Consider the following 18,903-nt stretch of genomic DNA (forward strand, 5'->3'; position numbering starts at 1 on the left):
CACTACAGGCTGCTCTGAGGCCCATTAGCCCTCTCGGTTCCTGGTGTAATTGCCTGACACAGGCACAGAGCCATGGCACATTTACGAGGCTTCAAACAGCCTATTAAAGCTCTTTATCTCCATCACACGTGCCGATTCTGGTAAAGAGGGAACCGCAATATGGAAAACAGGGACATGTCGAGAGGCAAAGCGTTCATCATATCATTTACACGCTTGGAGAGAGAGAGAGAGAGAGAGAGAGAGAGAGACTAACCCGAATAAATAAATAAATAAACAAACAAACAAACAAATAAATAAATTGTCCGTGTGACTACGTTTCTTTTTATATCTGATGCCATATTAGATGTCATATTTCTTCATATGTATTCGATCAAATGTAATAACCGACGCTTGTTCATTCCAGCCCTGTTGAATTCCTGACTCCTGATTGGTCAGAAAGTGCCGGCTTAATTTTCTGTAAATCACTGTAAAAGTTGTTCTCGGCGCACTCTTTCTAATCCGTTACCGTTTCTATAGCGAGCGCTCGTTCACGCGTGTGGCTTAACGAAACGCGTACGGTCGTTACCACGCGTCGCACGACTTTGGCTTGAATGTTCATGGAAGGAGTCTCCGGTGTCAGTGGTCAGAGGTGACGCTGTGACAGGACGGGAAAGTCTTCAGGACGGAGGGGTTTACCGTTTTTTAAAAAATGTTATTCTGCTTAAGCGAGAGAAAGAAAAGAGAGGAGCGGCAGCTCTCGTGACGTTAAGTGTAGCTATAAATGGATAAAAAATGATGAGGAGTGAAACACTTCAGGACGTGGCGCTCTGTGGGAAGATAATCCCCCGCTGGGATGTTGACAGTAACTCTGCGCTGATTAGTTTCCTGTAAGCGCATGCCCACTGTGTGTTACTGCTTTCCGAGTACATTATTTAAAACGGATCGAATGGGAATGAAGTCGAAAGCTGAACATCTGAAGTGACGCGCTGGCGAAGTCGCCGTGTCTGAACCCTCCCTCCACACCGATGCTGTGTGCTTTACTGACGCCCTCCACAATCAATTCCAATCAATTACGGCTCCAGCGCGTGTAATTAGCTTAAGCCACCGTGCTTTATTCTCTCAATAACCGTTTCCCTGCTTTTCACTTTTATTTTTCATCACAATCAGCCCAAGTGCAGCTTTCTCCCCCATAATCCCCATCAGGTGACTCCAACTTCCATTATTTCCTGAATTATCACAGAGCTAATTGGAGTTCCACGCTCGCTCCTCCTGCAGTCTCTCACAACCGCTTAATTACACTCGTCCCTAAAACCCATCGCTCTCCTCCTCCTACTGTCCCTCTCCTCCTGTCCCTCTCCTCCTGTCCCTCTCCTCCTGTCCCTCTCCTCCTCTCACTCTCCCTCTCCTACTCTCACTCTCCCTCTCCTCCTCTCACTCTCCCTCTCCTACTCTCCTTCTCCTTCTCTCCTTCTCCTCCTCTCCCTCTCCTCCTCTCACTCTCCTCCTCTCACTCTCCTCCTGTCCCTCTCCTCCTGTCCCTCTCCTCCTGTCCCTCTCCTCCTGTCCCTCTCCTCCTCTCACTCTCCTCCTCTCACTCTCCTCCTGCAGTCTCTCACAACCGCTTAATTACACTCGTCCCTAAAACCCATCGCTCTCCTCCTCCTCCTGTCCCTCTCCTCCTGTCCCTCTCCTCCTGTCCCTCTCCTCCTCTCCCTCTCCTCCTCTCCTTCTCCTCCTGTCCCTCTCCTCCTGTCCCTCTCCCTCTCCTCCTCTCACTCTCCCTCTCCTACTCTCCTTCTCCTTCTCTCCTTCTCCTCCTCTCCCTCTCCTCCTGTCCCTCTCCTCCTCTCACTCTCCTCCTCTCCCTCTCCTCCTCTCCTTCTCCTCCTCTCCCTCTCCTCCTGTCCCTCTCCTCCTCTCCCTCTCCTCCTCTCACTCTCCTCCTCTCCCTCTCCTCCTCTCCTTCTCCTCCTCTCCCTCTCCTCCTGTCCCTCTCCTCCTCTCACTCTCCTCCTCTCACTCTCCTCCTCTCCCTCTCCTCCTCTCCCTCTCCTCCTCTCCCTCTCCTCCTGTCCCTCTCCTCCTCTCACTCTCCTCCTCTCACTCTCCTCCTGTCCCTCTCCTCCTCTCCCTCTCCTCCTGTCCCTCTCCTCCTCTCACTCTCCTCCTCTCACTCTCCTCCTCTCACTCTCCTCCTCTCACTCTCCTCCTCTCCCTCTCCCTCTCCTCCGCTCCCTCTCCTCCTGTCCCTCTCCTCCTCTCACTCTCCTCCTCTCCCTCTCCTCCTCTCCTTCTCCTCCTCTCCCTCTCCTCCTGTCCCTCTCCTCCTCTCCTCCTCTCCTCCTGTCCCTCTCCTCCTCTCCCTCTTCTCCTCTCCTTCTCCTCCTGTCCCTCTCCTCCTCTCCCTCTCCTCCTCTCCCTCTCCTCCTGTCCCTCTCCTCCTCTCCCTCTTCTCCTCTCCTTCTCCTCCTGTCCCTCTCCTCCTCTCCCTCTCCTCCTCTCCTTCTCCTCCTCTCACTCTCCTCCTGTCCCTCTCCTCCTGTCCCTCTCCTCCTGTCCCTCTCCTCCTCTCACTCTCCTCCTCTCCCTCTCCTCCTCTCCCTCTCCTCCTCTCCTTCTCCTCCTCTCACTCTAATCCTGTCCCTCTCCTCCTCTCCCTCTTCTCCTCTCCCTCTCCTCCTGTCCCTCTCCCTCTCCTCCGCTCCCTCTCCTCCTGTCCCTCTCCTCCTCTCACTCTAATCCTGTCCCTCTCCTCCTCTCCCTCTCCTCCTCTCCCTCTCCTCCTCTCACTCTCCTCCTGTCCCTCTCCTCCTCTCCTTCTCCTCCTCTCCCTCTCCTCCTCTCCCTCTCCTCCTGTCCCTCTCCTCCTCTCACTCTCCTCCTGTCCCTCTCCTCCTCTCCCTCTCCTCCTGTCCCTCTCCTCCTCTCACTCTCCTCCTCTCACTCTCCTCCTCTCCCTCTCCTCCTCTTGCTCTTCCCCTCTCCCTCTCCTCCTCTCACTCTCCTCCTCTCCCTCTCCTCCTCTTGCTCTCCTCCTCTCCCTCTCCTCCTCTCGCACCCCTCCTGTCCCTCTCCTCCTCTCCCTCTCTCACATTGACTCTAATTAAGGTCATCTCTCTCAGCAGATCTTACCATCTCTCTCGCTTTCTCTCTCTCTCTCTTTCTCTGTTTCTCTCTCTGTGTTTGTCTCTCTCTCTCTCTATCTCTCTCTCTCTCTCTCTCTATCATCTCTCACTTTCTCAGTCTCACTCAACCTAACACTCTGTCTCCTTCTCTGTCTTTAACCCTCTATCTTCGTCTTGCTCTCTCTCTCTCTCTCTCTCTCTCTCTCCCTCTCTCTCTCTCTCTCTCTCTCTCTCTCTCTGTGTGTGTGTGTGTGTGTGTGTGTGTGTATCCTTCTCTGTCATTCTCCCTTTTGTGTCTCTCTCTCCATCTCTCTCTGCTGTCTGTCTCTCACATATGTACTAATCTCTCTCTGAATTATTTCTGCTTCTTTCCTGCAAATCCGTCTCGTTTGTGTGTGTGTGTGTGTGTGTGTGTGTGTGTGTGTGTGTGTGTGTGTGTGTGTGTGTGGATTAGTGAAAGGAAAAAGCTACATCGGGTCAGACAGTCTGTCATTTCTCTTCCCTGCATCAGCACTTTTTCCCTCAGGGCTTTAGGAAAGCAGATATATTCGCCGTCTACATTATGACTGTCCGACGTGACAGGAGCGAGAGAGAGAGAAAAAGTCTTTTTCGTCAGCACAAAAACAGGATTTATAGTAAGACGTGTGTCACTTTGAAACGTGTGTTCCTCAACGTGTGAATATTTAATGTGCACGTATTTAAACCACGTCTAGTCTCACCGTCGCGAACACTTACATTTCATTTAAAGCTCATGCTAACGCCTTTTATCCCCCCCCCCCCCCCCCCCCGCCCCATCCCCGTCCCCTCTGAGCAGCGTGACCCGCCCCTGGTGGTGACGGACCTGTACGAGGACATTAAGGATGGCGTGATGCTGTTAGCACTTCTGGAAGTGTTGTCCGGACACAAACTGGTAGGTTTGATTGGAGGGAAGGAAACCTGATTGGCCGAGACTCTCTCTGAAGATCATATCTATAATTAAAAAAAAAAAAAAACATATTCAAAAACATATATGTGGTGGAAATTATTGGCACCCCTCACGAACGTTTAAGATGAATGCAAACATGTTGCCTTAAGAGTTGCCTTAAGAGTTTGCAAACAACACAATAGATCGTCACACAGCGCCGTAACCCGATCCGTCTCTTAAAGTGGAGCGCTCTGCTGTGACTAGATGACTATCACCTCAAGACGGTTGACGAGAAAAGCCCCCAAACCCCCCCGTAAAATAAAACACGCAGGTGATTAGGTGAATATTTCGCCAGTATTTTGCGTGTCCTGAGCAGAATTGTGGCATCAAGGTGCCACAAAGTGCAAAAACGTGTTGCCTCTGTTGCGTATAATGTAACGTTTTACGCGTGCTCAGGCTCTGTTGAAAACCTGTAGCTCTGAACTGAAGCCGACATCCGCAGTCATAAACCTGAAGAGCTTGGAATCGTTTCTGAAGACACTGAGTGCTGTTACTGTCAGAAAGGCTGCACTGAATATTAATGCTTGGGGTGCCAATAATTTTGAAACCCTGCTGCTGTTAAAATGTGTATATATGTATGTATGTTTAGTAACACAGTTAACAGCATGTAATGGTATAAACTGTATGTTAATTGCAGAATATATATATATATATATATATATATATATATATATATATATATATTTTTTTTTTTTTTTGCTCACTTCATGAAGGGTGCCAATAATTAGAATTATGACGTTCAAAAATGCAATTAAAGTCTAAATCTATATATCTGGGGTACAAAAATAACCAGTGGCCTATTTCTTGTCTAGACAGGCTTTTATGTCGGACTCCCCTCAGTACACACACACACACACACACACACACACACACACACACATATGCATGATCATGTGCTCCCATAAGGCCAGTGTTGCCTCGGGTCCATAGTATGTTGCAAGAAATGTTAGACGGCGCTTTGGGTTTTCAGTCGCCCGCCGTTTCATTTATCCTCGTCTGGACTGGTGCTACTTTTAATGTTAATCACAGACTCGCAGTGTGCTGCACGTCTTTGTTCCAAATGTGTCTGACTTGAAATGTTCTCTCTCTTTGTTTTTCCACCTTCCCTCTTTGGTCCTTTCCCCGTATCCGCCTCCCCTCCTTTCCCCTCGCCCTCGCCGCAGCCGTGTGAGCACGGCCGCAAGCTCAGAAGGATCCACTGGCTGGCCAACGTGGGAACGGCGCTGCACTTCCTCGAGGGCAGGAGGGTAAGCTCGTTCCTTTCCCAGAGTGCTCTGCTCAGGTGAAGCGCTCCGGGTCAAAACCCGCGTAACCTTGACAGCCCCCCCCCACCCTTCTCTGTCTTTTTCTCGCTTTCCCTCTCCCCTTCTCCCGAGAGATACACGAGGGCACTCGCTCAACTCGCTTCACGCTTTTGTTCTCTCCCAGAAATTCCTTACATGGATTCATCCAGAACGAGGAACTTGTAGAGAATTCAGCGTGTGCCTCAGTATCAAAAATCAAATTGGTCCTTTATACTTATTCGAGTCTCAAAAATCATCATTTTTAATAAGGAATGTAAAATGTAGGGAAAATAATAAGCAACAAGGTGTTGTAATGCTAATTTTGGGTGCCAATAATTTTGAAACCTGCACTATTTAAAATAAAATTTTAAAGGGGTTTGAATTGTGTGGAAAGTTACGTTATTACTTGTGCTAGTCAGTGAATAGATACATTTCTGCTCATCTCATGAAGGGTGCCAATAATTATGAAGTTGATGTGGCCTAACAGAACATCCTGAAGAGTTTTATTCTTCTTATACCACAGCCTTTTCACGTCACATCACGTCACATCATCACGTCACGCCACGCCACGTCACGTCACGTCACGTCACGTCACGTCACATAACGTCACATCACATCATTACATAACGACACCACATCATCACATCACATCACGTCACGTCACGTCACGCCACATAATTACATAACATCACGTCACGTCACATCATCACATAACAACACATCACATCACATCATCACAGCACGTCACATAACGACACGTCAGACTTTTTATCCACTTAGAGCTGCATTTAATGTTGGTGAACGTCCAAGTTAGCAATTAACCTTTCTTTCTTTCTCTTTCTTTCTTTCTCTTTCTTTCTTTCTCTTTCTTTCTTTCTTTCTTTCTTTCTTTCTTTCTCTTTCCTTCATTCTCTCTCTTTCTTTCTTTCCTTATTTCTCATTCTTTCCTCTTTCTTTCTTTCTTTCTTTCTTTCATGATTTCTCTTTCTTTCCTTCTTTCTCTTTCTTTCTTTTTTCTTTCTCTTTCATTATTTTTCTTTCTTTCATTATTTCTCTTTCTTTCTTTCTTTCTTTCTTCTTTCTTTTTCTCTTTTTTCTTTCTTTTTAGTGTGCTGTTGAGATTATATGTTTTGCTTCAGTCTGTTTTTTCATTTTCTTTTTTCTTTCTTCATTGTATTTCTTCCTTCTTTCTTTCTTTCTTTCTTTCTTGAGTGTGCTGTTGTTTGCTGATTCTCAGTGGAGCTCTTTCTTTCAGTCATTTCTTTTTTGCTTTTTTCTTGAGAGTACGCTACTGAGGTTTTGTTCTGCTTCAATCTTTTCTTTCGTTCTTTTTTCGTTTTCTTTCTTTCTTTCTTTCTTTCTTTCTTTCTTTCTTCCTCACTTTCTTGAGCACGCGCCGTTGTTAGCTGATTCTCTCGGGAGCTCTTCCCTTTCATTCATTTCTTTCTTTCTTTCTTTGTGTTTGTTTCTACTTCTGTGGAGGATTTCAGTTCAATACTCCTTACTTTCACTTTACGTGTATATTTTTCTGTCTGTTCTTTCCTCCCTGGTGCCAGTTGCATGAGCTACAACATCCTTCTTCTCACAGATAAATCTGTTCCTCCACAAACCCGAGTCTGTATCTGACACTGTGATGAATGTGAGCAGCTCTGCGGTCCAGTCTCAACAAATAGCCGTCTATAAATCCAGTGACTGATTTACCGAGCGACTTGCGACACGCCGAAAACAAGCGTCTTTATTTTCCTGTCAGGAATATGACCAATTTGAAGCAAATATTTAAATAACCTCTGCATGGTAGATCTGTTCTACATTAGATATCTGCTCATTCCCAGTGTGCTCTTGGCCTGGTGCAGATAAATCGAGATGGACAGCGATGGAGTCTCGGCTAAAAGCCATTTGTTTTCATTTGCTATAAATCAGTCGTGAGGTTCACCTTGTAGCCGATACTTGGGCATTATTCATTCTGATCAAGTCACTCATCCCCGTTTCTATTAACTCCATTTAGTTCCTTACTATTTCGATTGGCAGGGTTTGATTTGATTTGAAAAGGCATGCTCCTCACCCAGTTAGAACAAATATATTTAAAGGGGTCATATGATGCTATTTTAAAAGTTCATTATTTTGTTTACTGGGTGTAATAGAATAGGTTAACATGCTTTAATGTAAACAAACAAGCAAACAGAAAAACACATTATTTTTCACATACTGTACATGATTGCAGTGCCTCTATTCCCAGTCTGTCTGAAACTCTCCGATTGACTTCCGGTTTCTCCAAAGCCCCTCCTTCTAAAAATCCCAGAGTGCCCTGATTGGCCAGCTGACCCATTGTGTTGTGATCGGGTCAAAAACCTATCATAATCATGAGCTTGAGCTTCCAAGGCATCTAAAGCGATTATAAACACAGTTAATGATGTTGTTTTCGACCTCATTAGCGACAGTTAGCTGGGGGCCCATGTCAGCGTCCCCCCACAGGCACTAAAAGTCGCACACATAAAGCCTGAAGTGCTTGAGCCGGTAGTCGATCACTTTTCAAGGCTACACCTACAGTATCGGCCCGAAACAACAGTAGATCCTTGGGTTTCGACTACCCTGAGTAAAGTACGCTCTATAGTTTTGACGCCGGCCCCCAAGGTTTTCAAGAATTGTCCCACTGTGATAGGGGACGCAGTTCATGCAGTGGTCCTTTCTCAGGAAATTCGATCTCTGTTGGAGAAGGGAGCCATAGTTAAGGTTCACCCCCTTGTTCAAGGGGATGGTTTTTACTCAACTTACTTCCTTGGTCCAAAAAAGGACGGTGAATTTCGTCCAATTCTGGATTTAAGGTGTCTAACCATGTTCCTGAAAAACTGCCCTTCAGAATGTTATGTGCAGCCGATGTTCTTCGGTCTGTCACGAAGGAAGACTGGTTTACAAGCATCGATTTGAAGGATGCTTATTTTCACATTCCGATTGTTCCTCACCACAGGAAATTTCTCCGATTCAGTTTCAAGAACCAGGCCTACCAACTCAAATCCTGCCGTTCGGTCTGTCTCTGGCCCCTCATGTCTTCACGAGGTGCATGACTGTAGTTCTGTACCCGCTATGGTCCAGGGGGATGCGAATCCTGCCTTATTTGGACAACTGGCTGCTTTGTGCCTGGACTCCTGTGCGATGTCTGTCACCCTATCATATGCTTGAGGTTTTATGTGGCTGCTACTGTTCACCTTAGGCGAACAGATCAGCTTTTATCAAATTGAGATTATCAAATTGGATTGTTGAAGTGATCACTGTGGCATATAAGAAAGCCAGAAAGCCTCTGCCAGGAGGTATCTTTTGTCCTTCCGCCAGGGCTGGGTCTACTTCTTGGGCTGCTTTTAGATGAGTTGTTATGGCGGACATCTGTGATGCTGCTACTTGGAATTCTCCCAGTACCTTTGCCTGCTTCTACAAGCTCAATGTTGCTACCCCTCTTGAAGTCAGCTCAGCAGTTCTTCAGGAGCATCCTTGAGTACTTTTAGGTGGGTGACATTCCTCATTATGATGGTAGGAGTTCTCCACTAGTGCTAAAGTACCGCCTCTGGTGGTCAGGAGGAACGAAACAGAACCGGATGACTGCCGGAGTTCTTTGTCAGAAGAACACAGAACTTAATTTAGACCGTGGTCCCTGCAGTGGAAACACACCGAGTACCTCCAAAAGTGCCTAGTTCCTGGGGAAAGCTCCTGCGGTGGAAAAGCGGCATAAGTCCGCTGGCTGCAGATTGACTGCATTGTTTGAAAACGTTCTGTCTGTTCCTTTCTGCCACTGATATTTGATCTCACCAGCTTTGTTTGCTCAGTATTCTGTCTTCCTTTTTCTAATAATGTGATCTGAGGTAAGAGAAACACGCTACATAAAGTAAACTGAAATTCCTTTTCAAACAAACGTACAAATAACTAATTAATTAGGGGGCCAAGCACCAAAGGTGTCTCGGCACCCTTTTGCATTCTACCTTTTCTTAGTATTGTTCTTCTGCTTCTTCTTCTTCTGCCTAGGTTGTCTATGGGAGCCCATAGAACCATCTGGTAAAAAGTTTTTTAAAAGGCACACTGATAGTGGAGGGTTTAAGGAGCATTCTGACTAAATTTGGGCCAAGAGCTGCCAATGCTTTAGCACAACCATTGGGTCAAATTTGGGCCTCATATGGAAGTATGTCTATGACCATAACTTTTGAACCGTTTGTCCACAGTCTTAAAGCCCTGGATTCCCTCGGTCGAGACGAGTTCAACACACCCTTAATTTCCACCCAATTAGATTTTCCGCCACCTTGGATTTTTCAGTATTCCTGCTACATATATTGTCCAATCATCACCAAATTTGGAACATGTCATCTTCAGAGTATGCCTCACAAAAGATTTCAAAATTGAAAGAATTTTGAATATTCCAAAAGGTTTGCCCCTATTGGGCCAACAGATCTGACAGCAATGCCACCAAACAGGAAGTGAGGCTATATCTCAGCAACGGCTTCGCGTACTGACACAAAACTTGGTAGAAATCTTCATGACTGTGACCTGAGGCTATGCAACAAATTTTGTAACAGCATCACCTACAGCTTAAAAGCTACAATAACATGTTCAAAAACTCCAAATTTCCCTCCGAATTTTGTCCAGTCCTCACCAAATTTGGCTCACATCATCTTGAGACCTGTCTGAACAAATATCTACTGCACATGTCTGACAGGATTTAATATCAAATAGCCTTTTCAATAAAAAACAAACACAAGACAGATATCAGATTGGTGCAGATGCTTGCACAAAGTGGGGGAGAAAACTGGCCCAGACTGATGAGAAAAAAAAACCCATAAATACCTTATTTTGTGATATTTTTAAATTGTAAGAAGAAAAAAATATTAGAACCACAGGTCAAAGTAGCAGTAGCTGTGGAAATGGAAATGGTTTGGGACATCAATTTCACATGAACGGTTGGTGCTGGGACTACGCTTGCAGCGATGGCCTTGGGACTGCGATTACCACATGCAGTTTTACACTCAGGTCTCCTTTAGTGAACAGTGGACTAGTTCAACAAACAGACTTCATATTAAACCATAATGAACTTCCCTTTACTCTCACACTATCCGTCGTTCCCCAGATGAGGACGGGTTCCCTTCGGAGTCCGGTTCCTCTCAAGGTTTCTTCCTCATATCAATTTTATGGAGTTTTTCCTCAACAGGGATAAATTCACACACTTAAAATCTGTATTTCATATGTTTATATCTTATGTTTACATGTTTCTGTAAAGCTGCTTTGAGACAGTATCCACTGTTAAAAGGGCTATACAAATAAAATCAAGTTGAATTGAATTGAATAGCGGCAGCTGTAGCTGCAGTGACACCCTGCTGCCCATTTGTTCATCTAGACCTTTCCTCCTGCAGTCAGAGAATTCCACCTCTGTCCATGGTCAAAGCATACACATCATGAGAGAAACTACAAATCACTCTGGAATCCGTTTGCCTAAAGATATGGCTCTGCTTTCCCGTGACTGCTTAGGCAACAATGGTAGCGCGTCTGTGAACGTGCGGCTCACCGAGACTGGGTGCTTGGTCCCTGAAAATGCTGCTTTTGACTTGAATTAATAATTAATTCTGTGTGAAACACCCAGACAGGCAAGATGAGTGTTATCAGTGACACTTACAGCACACACTAAACCCACATTCACGCTGGTCCTCCAGCTCTCTCTTCTTTTAAAGGAGGTGAAAATCCATTCTCTGACACAGCTGAGGCTCCACTACTGAAGTACTCTATCTCATCCTATTATCTCTCTCTAATACTCTCTCTCGCGCGCTCTCTCTCTCTCTCTCTCTCTAACTCTCTCTCTCTTTCTCTGTCCTTTAATCTAGACACTTATGCATAGTGTATATTATATTACTGCAGTTCTTGCTGTGTGCATGTATGGTAATGAATATTAATAGTATGTATCTCATGCTACATTAAATCTACTGTGTAAAAAAGTTCTGTAGTTGTAGATTATAGGAATGCGTTATATATATATATATATATATATATATATATATATATATATATATATATATATATACAATTTTTACAAATTTCCCTCCATTCCCCTTACTCAAGACGTGTTTGTTACCCGACATTTGCTTTTTTTCATAATTATACTTCAAATTTGTAATCTGATCTTTGAAAAATAATCTGTGGAGAATATATGTTAATATATTAGTTGTTGTTGTTGTTGTTGTTGTTTTAAAGCAGTTAAAATCTCATTAAAATCTCCACAATCTATCAGTATACATAAAATATGTCACTTTCCTCAGTGATTCTTTTAACCTGTACAAATACGCGGTAATGTTACCATAGCAACCAAAACGATACTGCTCATCGCTGATATCAGGTAGCTAGCTAGTTAGCTAGCTTAGCAACCAGGTTTGGAGCATGCAGTCATCTTCTGATGTTGGTAAAAAGGTCCAAATCCTTTGGAGATTCTGAAAATCAACTCAAGCGTGTGCGTAACCCGACTCTGAATACGAGGAACTTTCCTACTACGTAAATAGTAGGATTTGATTCGCTATCTTACACAGTCTTTCCAAACAGGTGTTTTTATCCCCTGTGTAAGTGTTTCTTAGCCTGTTATGCATTTGTTTAACAGAATGTTCTCTCTTCTTTCTTTCTTTCTTTTCTCGCCATTACTTGTATCGTCTCTGCCCTCAGTCTGTGTACAGAGGATCTCCGGTTAGTAAAGGCTTAAGTGTATATAAATAAGCGCAATATTACTATCAATGATGTATTAATTAATAGCTTTGAGGAGGCTGTGATGAGGATTGAATATCTTTATTTTTTTGCAACAGATCAAACTGGTGAACATCAACACCACGGATGTTGTAGACGGCAGGCCATCGATTGTCCTGGGCTTGATCTGGACCATCATATTATATTTCCAGGCAAGAGTGCACGGAAAGAAAAAAAATTCCTCATTTTTAACAGTCACTGAAAGCGTATCGGAATTTCCATCATCTGATCACGCGCGGTTTTCCATCCCCAGATTGAGGAACTCACCAGCACACTACCGTCTCAGAATGTGCAGACTAGCAGCACGTCCTCGGTGGACAGCTCCAACAGCACAGATGCGACCAGCCCACCTGTCAAACGCAAGCCACGCCTCTCCTTCCAGGGCGGAGCCAAGAAGGCTCTGCTTAAATGGGTTCAGAAAACCGCTACCAAGTACGAACTTGAATACACACTCTGACGCCCAGTTCCAATTTACTGCAGTGTATGCTTGGTGTACTGAAATTGTAACCTGGTCACATGATCAGGGACTCCGCCTTAAAGCAGCGGAAAAAGACAGGGAACCATCGTAAAATTCCCACTTTGGATAATCTCTGGTGCTTTAACCGAATTCGTACTGATATCACTCAACAAGATTTAAAACATTATAAATCTTTTATAGGACATTTTTCATTATTGAGGAGTTAACTGTCGAGCACTGACTGGACAAAGTGCAAAATAATTGTCACAGAAATGGATTTCCTAAAGACACAGTTTGCTTTGAATCTCACTGAGGTAATGTTGAACATGCAGGTGTTATTGCATCATAAAATGTAGCAGCCAATCATGTTCCAGCATGCAAATACAGGCTATACATGAACGGTTTATTAGTTAAAGGGGGCAGGGCTCGCATATTTAGACGTTTCTAATTTTTGTCTTTGTCGTAAACGTGTGGGTTTTTCTCTTTCGCTTTGCTTTGTTTCGTTTTTTCTTGCAGAACTGAATCGACGAGGATTGTATTGTTTAATATGTCAAATTCGCGTCAGCCTATCAGAAATATTTTGTTAAAAAATGATCATATCGTTGGACTTCCAGCGCACACTAATCCTTTAGTCATTTTACAGTAGAGTGAATAATCACACTAATTCCATTTATTCCTGCTTTTGTTATGTATTTTTGGGGATTACAGGAGACTGGGTCTGGACGTCAGGGATTTCGGTCCTAGCTGGCGTTCCGGCGTAGCGTTCCACGCCGTCATCTTCGCTTTGCGTCCTCAGCTGGTGGACATGGAGCGCGTGTGGAACCGACCCAACAGAGCCAACCTGGAGGAGGCGTTCTCACTGGCCGAGAGAGAGCTGGGCATCCCGCGCTTGCTCGACCCGGAGGGTAAACATAACGTTATTGAATTATTACATTGTTCTTTATCGCATCGATTATTGTTTCTATTGCACTGCCACATAAATGTAATCGGGGCAGGCGATACGACAAAAGTATCATATCACAATAAGTATCATATCACAATTGAGTTTAATGATATATTTCTAGATAGTTATCTATCTATCTATCTATCTATCTGTCTATCTATCTATATATATATATATATATATATATATATATATATATATAGAGAGAGAGAGAGAGAGAGAGAGAGATCTAGAAATACTACAGTGGGTTGCAAAAGTATTCAATTGATCTTATTTCTCTGAATAACAAATTATATATATAATATATATAAAATAAAATAATTTAGGGGTGGGCGATATGACAGTATGTATAAAGCCCAGCTCTACACGTAACGAAAGAGTAGGGGTCCGAGCAAATCTTACGCAACTCTTTAGGATTATTTACTGTTTGTGTTATTGTTCGAAAAAAAATAAATAAATAAAAAGCCTTATGGAAATAAGACATGTGCTTTAGACGTGGACGTCGATAAACCGGACGAGAAGTCCATCATGACGTACGTGGCTCAGTTCCTGAAGCATCATCCGGACTCGGCGGAGACCGACAGCGTCAGACATGAGGAGGAGGTACGCTCATTCCTGGCACCTCTGACCCTTCAGCTGCTTTTTCCTCCTGTTGTACTCTCATACGTGACACTCTGTAATGCACGTGTATGACGAACTGTTGTAGCGCTCCTCAGGTATTTATCCTCAGGCTTTTCGTTGTGCATGGAAACATACTGCTCATGCCGATGCAGTTACAATTCTGTAGTATCACAGCACTCGAATGCTCGAAAGCATGTAACAGCACGACCCAAAGCATTATACTGTGCTACTTGTATAGTAAAAAGTGAAAGCGCCATGTCTACGGTCGCATGATCTTCGGGTTTTATCCTCCGTCTTTGTGTCTGTCTTCGATCCCCGGTCTCCGTTTTATTTTTCTCTTTCCTCTTCTCTCAAACTCTTCTTTCTTTCCTGGAATAACTTGTTGTGTTGTCCTCCTTTGCTCGTCATGCCTGCCTGTGTCCTGTAGTTTGGCTTTGCACCTCTCGTCTTTGGAGAAATGTCAGAGGTAGGCCCAGTCACGTGCTATTCGGCGCCCAGAAGGCGTGCGGTTATGTTTTGTCGCGCAAATGACCTCCGTTTACAAACCGTATCTGTAGTCCTGATTAGAACGTGAAGGATTCCGAATGATTTCCCTCCGCCCCCCAAAATCCCGTCACGCTTATTATTATCATTACGTTAAGAGCTACGGCTCGGCGGCTACGCTTATTTGCATGACAATAGCTCCCCTTTGTTGTCGCGCTAGTCGTCGATCTTCTTGACAGTCAGGCGAGAAACATCAAGACCTCCGTAAACGAGATCTTATAGGAGGTTACGCTCATCCTGGCCTTCTCCGACCGACAGATCAGACGAACCTGCCAAAATCAGCTCGGCGTCGTTAAAGCTCCGTCGCTATTGTAATAGCGCTTCGCCACCGCGGCTCTAATGAAGCTGATTGGGAAGTGTAATTGGTATGAGGAGAAATATCATACGAGGAATACCCAGCAGACTCGAGCGAGGTCACGGAGCAATCGTTCTCTCATTCTTCCTCACCCCACGGCATTGCAACACCCAAAGCAAAGATGTTCTTCATTAAAAGAAGAAGAATGTCACGCGTTCACGCTTGACGACGCACACACTCGTTCATCTTGATAGAATTCGCTTGAGAGAAGTTACCCCCACTCCCACCGGCGCTCCCGTCATGTTTCAGCCCCCCTGTCGGGTGGGAGGTTTGGGGTAAATGCACACAGTGATGATAAGAAATATCTCGCGCAGCAGGATGTCTCCGGTCGATCTGTTTTTGAACTCCTTATTGTAATTACACCCAGCGTCCATGGCGTATAGGCTGTGTAAAATGACTCCCGGTGAGGACATGATGAACTTTTAGTCAAGGACGCTCATATTTCTTCGTCCGTCCATCAATCCTTTAATATCTGTCTCTGGTTGTCAGCGTGAACAGAGGAGCGTTCTGAGGGAGCTGAAGGTCTGGGCCGATCAGATGGACAGGGACTGCGCTGAGGCTCAGACGGACGCCGGAGATCTCAGTCAGCAGTACCAGGTACACCGTTATATACCGAACAGAAACAAATCACAAAGTTTGACCTTTGAAGACTGAACCTGAAGAGCGTAACGAAGCAAATCGATGGTGCGACACCGTTTCCGTCGTATAGCCTCGTTATATATAAAGACAAGCTCCAAAACACTGGTCTGCTGGATTGTGATCGGTCAGAAGGTGTTGATTCATTTTCCAAAACAGCGGCTCCGACAATAGTGCAGCTGCAAATCCCCAGTTTATCTAAATACGTTATCGTTTCTATAGCAACAGCTCATTCACGGGGCGGGGGGTGAGAGGGAGGGGGATTACCTTTGCAGCATTACCTTTTTCCCCCGGGGTCACAAACGACTCGTTAAATGATCCGTTCTAAAGGATTCGTTCGAAACTCCTCCTTTCAGAGAGCATACCCTGCTCTGATCGGTCAGACGTCCCGGTCTGTCGTGATCGGTCTACCGCTCCCAGCGAGCGGCCGATGACGACCAGAGGCGGGGTTTTTTGTTACAAACCTACGTAGGTTAGTACAGGAAGTAAAGTCTGGAATCACTAACGACTCGTTCAGAATCGATTCCTTCTTTTGGGAGTCGATAACTCCGTTTGTCGTGCGCTTCGACCGTGGGAACTTTGCAGACGTTTTTACATTCGCACACAGCTACACATATAACACACTACATGAAAGGTCACATTTGAAAAAAACATAATAGGTGCACTTTAACATCAAGAGAGAAAAAAAGACTAACCGGTGGGGGGACGATTATTTATAGCTGCTGTAACGTAAGTCCGAACAGGAAGTCACCCGTTGTGTGGATGTTCAACAGCATAAAATGTAACTATAAATGGATAAAAAGTATGATTTGTTATACGTTAATAAAAATTGTACAAAAAAAAAAAAATAATAATGTTAGTGAGTGTTAGCAAATAGCTGTGGGATAAGAGGAATAAAACACTTCATGATATAATCAACCAGTTGTTTTCCTTCAACAGCAGTCTTTCTTGTCTTTCTTTCCTTGTTTAAAAAAGTAATCATCAAGACGTTTGAACTAAATTGCACTGATGGGTTTTCGCTATTAAGAAGGAAACTGAAATAATTATTTGCCGTGACAAGGTGACTTAAACATGGTATGAAGGTATAAACATGACCAAAGACATCACGATCATGTCAGGATGATCCCGTGTTTAGTTTCCAGGTTTAATATCTTCACTGTAAGTGTTGGAATATCCAGCTGTAGCGTTTCATATAATACCTACCAGAATATAACTAACTGAAAGTGATGATCCGGCAGTCGGCTGGTGGTGTGTGTAATGAGTGCGTGTCAGCGGGCCACCGGCCTGCGGGTGTGTTCCATATTTAACTAAGAGCTCTACGGGGAGCCTAAAGAGGAATATAAATACCCGTTACCGCATAAATATACCGATATATGAATTGGTGTCCTGCTTCCTCGTGTTCTTTAACTCCTTCGACTTTGTATGCCTGCGTTTCTTCTTTTAATTGAGGATCTAGGGATACATAGGGATGAATTCACACACTTAAAATCTCCGTCCTGTGTTCATACGCTTCTGTAAAGCTGCTTTGAGACAACGTCCGTTGTTAAAAGCGCCATGCAAATCGAATCGAATCGAATCGAATGGAATATTTAGATAGAATCACTACCGTATACGTCACGCTGAAGTATAAATACTGTAAAACTACCGGAGGTCCGGAAAGTCACGGACCGATAGGAATGTGTCGAGAAGAATCCGCAAAAAAATCCGGTACAGCGGTTGAGAAAATGCGTGAACATGTAGAGTAGATGTCGTTAATAATAAATACAAAATGAAGCAGGACGTTTTCTTCTCATCGGTGTACGTATCTAAACATGGCACTGTTAGTTAATTGACCGTTAAAGTACATATTTTTCTCCGCTGAGGATTTCATAGGAGTCCGTACGTTCATCTTTATTCGATTTTTTGGATGGATGGAGTAACGACCGGCGATTGAAGGTAGCCGAAAGTGTCGCAGACGAGTGCTTGGTAAGCGTATCCTTCACAAGCATGCCCTCTATAGGAGAGCACGTTACGCTAAGAAAAATTGGCATTATTTTTCATTCAGAGTGGGATCAAATTGATGCACACGTTACGATTTCATGACCCAGATTGAGTATCTCGTAGCACCTGATATTAAATCATACTAAATCGATCCCGGCAGGGTCAAGGTCAAAACAAGGTCGAAGGTCTGAAATAGTTTTTCTTCAACAGCTTCTGTCTTCAATGTCTGGTGTGTATTTAAACGGTATATATATGTATTATTCGCAGGAAGGACTAGAGTCCTACTTTATTCCAAATCGTAGTGTGTCTTGCTCTGTTTGAAGCCCTGTTTTGTCGTTTCTCAGGTCTTTAAGCATTACCGTGTGCAGTATGAGTGCAGGAGGAGACAAGTGGAGTCCTGCATTCAGTCCACTCAGAAGGACGGCATGCTCACTTCAGACCAAGCTCTGGTTAAGCAGGCCTGGGACAGATTGTCTGCCAGGGTAAGATACAGACACACACAGACGCATGTACTGTACATACAAACACGTGTATGTATACACCACCGCAAACAAAAAAAAAGAAATGACTTTACTACTTTAAACTTTAGTGTAATGTTGGTTTTAAGGTAAGGTAAGGCTTGAGGCAGGTCGACGCTGCGGCGGGAGAAACACAGACACTCAGGAGGCAGGATGAAGGCAAAAAGTGTGGCAGGAGGAAGGGGGAAGGTGAGGTGATTTAGTGGAGGCTCTGCGTAGCGCTGTCTTCCCGTAGTGGGGAGCGGCGTGTAGGCTGGAGCAGGCTCGAGACGGGACCCAAGGAGCACGGTGCTGGCAGCGGGTATGAGCCGAGGGTGCGGCGTGGCGACGGAGAGCTGTCTTCGGCGCCGTCGTCTTCACTCCATGTGCTCGAGGACCTAGCAGAGATAGATGTGGATGGAGGAATCTGTCTGTTTTTATTGCAGAACTTCTGCCTGCGTTAGCGCTGCGAGCCAGGATAGCGGATATAATAATAATAATAATAATAATAATAATCATAATAATAATAAATACTGTCATTTACATACGTTTATTTTAAACCTGGCTTTAATGAATGTTACTCTCAGTAATGAACAAAATGTGTCTTCGTGTTCAACACAATGTTTCATATTAATTTTCAAGATAAATAAAATAATAATAATAACAAATTTGTAAATCAAGAGATCCCAAATGGGGTCGCGACCCCTTGTTTGGGAAAGAATTTTCTGTAATATGTAATGAATAAAGCAAGCTGCTGTAGGAAA

At 44.4% G+C, this 18,903-nt stretch overlaps 1 protein-coding gene across 1 annotated transcript in view; it reads left to right on the forward strand.

The window, feature by feature from the left end:
- syne1a (spectrin repeat containing, nuclear envelope 1a) overlaps window positions 1–18,903 on the forward strand; it is a 210,663-nt gene that overhangs the window by 33,979 nt on the left and 157,781 nt on the right. Inside the window, exons 5-13 of the mRNA XM_053675608.1 lie at window positions 3,919–4,014; window positions 5,232–5,315; window positions 12,030–12,050; window positions 12,167–12,259; window positions 12,361–12,539; window positions 13,273–13,469; window positions 14,001–14,110; window positions 15,516–15,623; window positions 17,987–18,124. Coding sequence (XP_053531583.1) covers window positions 3,919–4,014; window positions 5,232–5,315; window positions 12,030–12,050; window positions 12,167–12,259; window positions 12,361–12,539; window positions 13,273–13,469; window positions 14,001–14,110; window positions 15,516–15,623; window positions 17,987–18,124 — 1,026 coding nt within the window. The remainder of the gene's footprint in view (window positions 1–3,918; window positions 4,015–5,231; window positions 5,316–12,029; window positions 12,051–12,166; window positions 12,260–12,360; window positions 12,540–13,272; window positions 13,470–14,000; window positions 14,111–15,515; window positions 15,624–17,986; window positions 18,125–18,903) is intronic.

This window comes from Ictalurus punctatus, chromosome 25 (genome assembly GCF_001660625.3).
Source record: "Ictalurus punctatus breed USDA103 chromosome 25, Coco_2.0, whole genome shotgun sequence".
Lineage (NCBI taxonomy): Eukaryota > Metazoa > Chordata > Actinopteri > Siluriformes > Ictaluridae > Ictalurus > Ictalurus punctatus.